Below are 5,180 nucleotides of genomic sequence, written 5' to 3' on the forward strand. Positions count from 1 at the left end.
TGTGCTATAAAACAAACTTTTAATATGTAAAAAAAAAAAACATACTTTCAATGAACTTTAATTTTGTAAATTACCTGTGTTTGTTTAAGTTATTATTACTTAAAGGGTTAGTTCACCCAAAAATTAAAATTATGTCTTTAATTACTCGCCCTCATGTCGTTTCAAACCCGTAAGACCTTCGTTCATCTTCGGAACACACTTACGGGTTTGAAACGACATGAGGGTTAGTAATTAATGACAGAATTTTCATTTTTGGGTGAACTAACCCTTTAATCAACCCAACTGCAGTTTGATTGATATTACTTGGAATGCGCAATAACAAAACGTGATTTCTGAAAAAATATAAACAATTATAATAAGTTATCGGTTTTTGCAAATGAACTCTTCCTATGTAAGTCCTTACATTTTTTTATAGATTCAATGCACACCAAAACAAAGCATACTGAAACCACACCTACCAGTGATGCCCAGTTTGTAGAGCTCACGAAACCTCTGGTTAAAGGCCTCACCAGGCACATAGTCACCCAGACCGATAGTGGAGAGTGAGATAAAGCAGAAGTAGAAGGACTCCAGAAAGTTCCAGTTCTCTTCTAGGGCAGAGAAGATGGCGGCAGGGATGAGGAAGAAACAGGACACAGCTACGACGGCCAGAAGAGTTGCATGAACGAGGGCCACCAGGGGTTTAGACAGACCCCAGCGTGTATGAATGTACACAATGGGCTGCCATGTGCTATAGACCATGATCCTTTGCACCACCGCCGTGAGGAAGAGGAGGGTGAAGGGGATGCCAATCACAGAGTAAATGATACAGAAGGCCTTCCCACCATCAGAGAGAGGAGCGGTGTGACCATATCCTGTGAATTGTAAGAGTGGAAAACTACACATTAAACATATTTACTTCATGAAATCGTTCCTCTTATGAGACTTGCTTATACATGGACGAGCACACTGTATTCTCCTCACTGAAAACAAAACCATACTGTCCCACAGCCATTGCCAGGCACCGATTAACAAACCGATTAAGTCCCATCCTGGATTATCAATGAATTAATCATTCAGTCCAGCTCTGTAATTAAATTTTTGTTGGTGTATCCTTGAAATAAACAGATTATATTGCTCTAATTTCTGCCCTCAGCAGTCTGATGCCTCCCAAGAGCTCACATCTAATGGACGATCTCACATTATGGACATGAACAATCAGGTTAGTTTGCAGGGTCTCTCTAAAAGCCTCGGGTCTCTGATACAAGCTTGCTAGATGGATTTGCATTAAGGAGAAAAGCTGTTTAATAAAATGTTAGAACAAATATGCCACCCACTTTTAACAGGAAATGGCCAAAGAAAAGCTCTTTCTAGTGATAATTACACGTCTGTTTGTATTAACAGCTACATTACCATTTAAAAGTTTGGGTCAATAAAGAAATGCACTTTTATTCAGTAAGAACACATTAAATTGATCAAAGTGACAGTAAAGACATTAATAATGTTACAAAATATTCCTATTTCAATGCTGTTCTTTTTGAACTTTCTATTTATCAAAGAATCAAGGGAAAAAAAGTAAAATGGTTTTCACAAAAAAATATTAGGCAGCACAAACACAACACTGAAAATAATGAGACATGTATATTGAGCAACAGATCACTATATTATATTGTGACACTGAAGACTGGAGTAATGGCTGTCGAAAATTCAGCTTTGTCATCATAAGAATAAATTAAATTTTAAAATATATTAAAATAGAAAACTGTTATTTTAAATAGTAATAATATTTCACAATATTGCAGTTTTTATTGTAGTTTTGATCAAATAAAAGTAGCTTTGGTGAGCATAAGAGACTTCTTTGAAAAATCGTGAAACATTTTTACCAACCACAAACTTTTAAACTGTAGTCCGCTGGTCTAGTTGTATAGCCAGCTTGTATCCCAGTGCGATCAGCTGAAATGTGCCACTTAAGACCAGCAAAACCAGCTTTTTCAGGAGATTCTAGAGACCAGATTATCATAGAGATTTTGGTGGACTCTTTTGACTTGGTCAAGTAAGTAACTACCTAGTTATCATCCAAAACACCCTAGCAAAAATTCAGAACACCAGAATAAAAAATAAATAAATAAATAATGCAGTTTTTGTCACATTTTAATGTGCAAAGTATAACAATACTGCTATAACAATCTATACACAATCTACAATCAAAATTTGTAGTTGTAAGAGAACCAAATTAACCAAACCTGCAGAATCTAACTCTTCCATTTATGTGACACACATATTTACATTGTACATGGAGACAATTATTTTCATTGTCTAAAAGTACAGCCCAAGTAGTTCTCTCTTGATATTCCTTCACTTTCACTAAAATGAAGAACATGATGCCTGTGATGTGAAGCCAACCTGTGCCAAAAATCTGTGGTCAGTGCTAAGGCTTCATTCCGCTCTCTATCAACCTGTCTTGTTCAAAGTTCCTTTTGTAGATTAAAAAAAAAAGATTTGAAAATATCTTTTGCATAACATGCATAAATACAAAGGGGAACTAGATATTGCATGTCTGTGTAAATGATAAGACAGAATGTAAATCCTTCTTCCCTGCTAAATCATGACAGCACTTTAACTCATATAGGCTGGATCACACTTCCCCAAAAAATGCAAACAAACACTAAATGTCAGTGGTAACTGGGCTTTATTGGATCCATTTGTTAACCTGGTGATGTTTTCCAGAACAGTGTGAACCAACTGTAATTAACCCTAAAAAAGGCAGATAAATCTTTCTTTCTTTTTTTTTTATATACATTTCTAAGGCCTATAAATTACCAACATGATCAAAACTCTGCTAAAAAAAACTGTTGTTCACAATCTGCTACATGTCATCTGTCATCTGATTGACAGTTCACACACATTCAGGAAGTAAAAGTCCTTTTTGTGTAATTGTAAAAATGTCCACCTTTAGGCTGCGGTCTTTTTTGCTGCGAAATCTTTAATGATTTTTCATAAAATAAGCTTAAGAGTAACTTATATTTCAAAATGAATATTTACAGGATTGGAGCAACTTAGGCTTACTTGATTATCCATAGAACTTTTTTTTAAATCGTAATGTTGATTTATCATTTATCTCTCAATCATCATTGAATTGCATTGCATTATAAGCAATCATTTTAAGTTACATTACATTATCAGAATTTCATCATTGGTTTGGGTCTCCGAATAAAATGTAGGCGTTTCTTTTTTCCTCAAGTATGAACTACGTAATCTCATTAAATCATACGGGCCATAAAAACATGATGTATCAAAAATTATACAAAAATATATGCTTTTTTATTTAGATTTTGTCCAAAGGTTTAATTAATTGTTCCATTTAAAAAAAAAAAAAAAAGATTTTATTTCATTAAAAAAAACTCATTTCAGATGTCAGGCTTTACGGAGTTAAAGAAGCTGTCTTTCATGTAATGCTGGTTTGGATGTAGTGGTACATGCTGGGGCTTGTGAATAGAACGTTTCATCTTGAAAGACAAGGAGGTGATTTCATATGAAGTTTTCTTATGTCTGGGAAATACTGGTATACTTTAATAGAAATGAAACCGAAAGTTGTGATCTTGATGTCTGTGCTTCCTCCTGTATGTGAACATACAGGCCGATATCTGCATATAGTTCACAGACTGAATTGTACAGATCTTCTATAAAGTTATATATAAAGTTTCACGCCTGTCTGTGAATTGGATACCTGTCTAGGGTAACATTGCTGTGTTAAGGCAGGTGTTAAATGACAGACGAGAAAGCTTTCCAAAGAGAACAAAGAAAATGAGGAAAAACAAGAACAAAAGGAGGAGAACTTCTCTATTATAAGCAGTGGTGCATTAAACATTTTTTTTTAAAGTCATATGAGATGTATTGTTTGTTGTTATTACTGATGCCTTGCTGAAACATTAAAAAATATGGGTCACTGCAAATATCTAGTCCCATCAAATGGTGCACTATCCACAGAGTCTCACTGATGCCACGTTAGCCATCAAATGTCATGTTGTATAAGTTTATGACATATCTGCATTGTTCAATGACTCACCTGTGGTTGATAAGACAGTGCTAGCGAAAAACAAAGACGAGGTGAAGTCCCAGTTCCAGCTGGCCGACGCGTTGTTGAGAATAGACACCCCATAGTTGCTGGCCTCCAGCGCTCTGGACAGAAACCTCTCCAGCCTTTCCTCGGACAGACATTTGTGCTCCTGGAGGAACTGTCGTTTGATCCCTCTGAGCTGCTGGCGCAAGAGGTCTTCATACGGCAGCTCCACCGAGGAGAAAACCACCGCTCCGAATATGAGATACAGAATATAGCCGAGCACGAGGAATAAAAAATACCATGCCGATTTGTTGCTCTGTATCAAGCGCACGCACGAATTACCGGCAAGGGACTGAAGCATCTTCAGCTTTCCTATTAAATTCGATGGTGATGATGGTATTGATGTCGGGTCTTGTGGTTTCGATGCGTTTTAAAGCTCTTGATTGCACGAGCTGCTCCGAATGCAGCGCGGAGGAGATGGAGCTCAGCTCGTAACGGGGACGTGACGTCACTGGCTCTCGCCCACCAGGTAACATCGACGAGAGAAGAAAGAGCATCACTCTTTCATCACTCATAACATACTCCTACATCATGAATCATGATTTTAGTCTCAAACAGAAGAGGGGAAATAATATTACGTACTTAGTAATTGTGGTAGCGATGGGAATCGATTCTGGTTCTAAATAATATCCTTTGATTGTTTAAAGGGAGAAACATTACCGTTAACAGTCTGTCGCCAGTGATTGAAAATAAACGTAGGCTAATACAAATTGTTTTTTTGTTTTTTTTTAAATGTGTTTAGCACAGATTATATGTCTTCTTCTTTTTTTTTTCATAAATTCTGTAGAATATCTGCTCCTAAAGGTCTACCTATACTCGAACGAATAAAGTAAAACATTTTATTTATTCATTTTCGTTTTTGATTCACCAAAATGAACCGGCTCATGAGAATCATTCTTTCGAAAACCGATCCATTCTACATCCGGTGCTGTGTTTTTGATTCACTAAAATGAACCGACTCATACGAATCATTCTTTCGAGAATCGAACTTCATTCACTTTAAAGGGGTCCTATTATGCTTTTTCACTTTTTCAGCTTTAGTTAGTCTGTAATGTTGCTGTTTGAGCATAAAAAAGATCTG

The 5,180-nt window shown here is 36.3% G+C and overlaps 1 protein-coding gene across 1 annotated transcript in view; it reads right to left on the reverse strand.

Moving 5' to 3' along the window:
* The window catches only part of LOC107654970 (potassium channel subfamily K member 1-like), a 12,699-nt gene extending 8,138 nt beyond the window's left edge, over positions 1-4,561 (reverse strand). Inside the window, exons 1-2 of the mRNA XM_016442328.1 lie at positions 4,046-4,561; positions 459-854 (exon numbers count right to left, since the gene is read on the reverse strand). Coding sequence (XP_016297814.1) covers positions 459-854; positions 4,046-4,400 — 751 coding nt within the window. The 5' untranslated portion in view covers positions 4,401-4,561. The remainder of the gene's footprint in view (positions 1-458; positions 855-4,045) is intronic.
* Positions 4,562-5,180: the final 619 nt, after the last annotated feature.

The sequence above is a fragment of the Sinocyclocheilus anshuiensis genome, unplaced genomic scaffold (assembly GCF_001515605.1).
Source record: "Sinocyclocheilus anshuiensis isolate Anshui unplaced genomic scaffold, SAMN03320099.WGS_v1.1 scaffold487, whole genome shotgun sequence".
Classification (NCBI taxonomy): Eukaryota; Metazoa; Chordata; class Actinopteri; order Cypriniformes; family Cyprinidae; genus Sinocyclocheilus; species Sinocyclocheilus anshuiensis.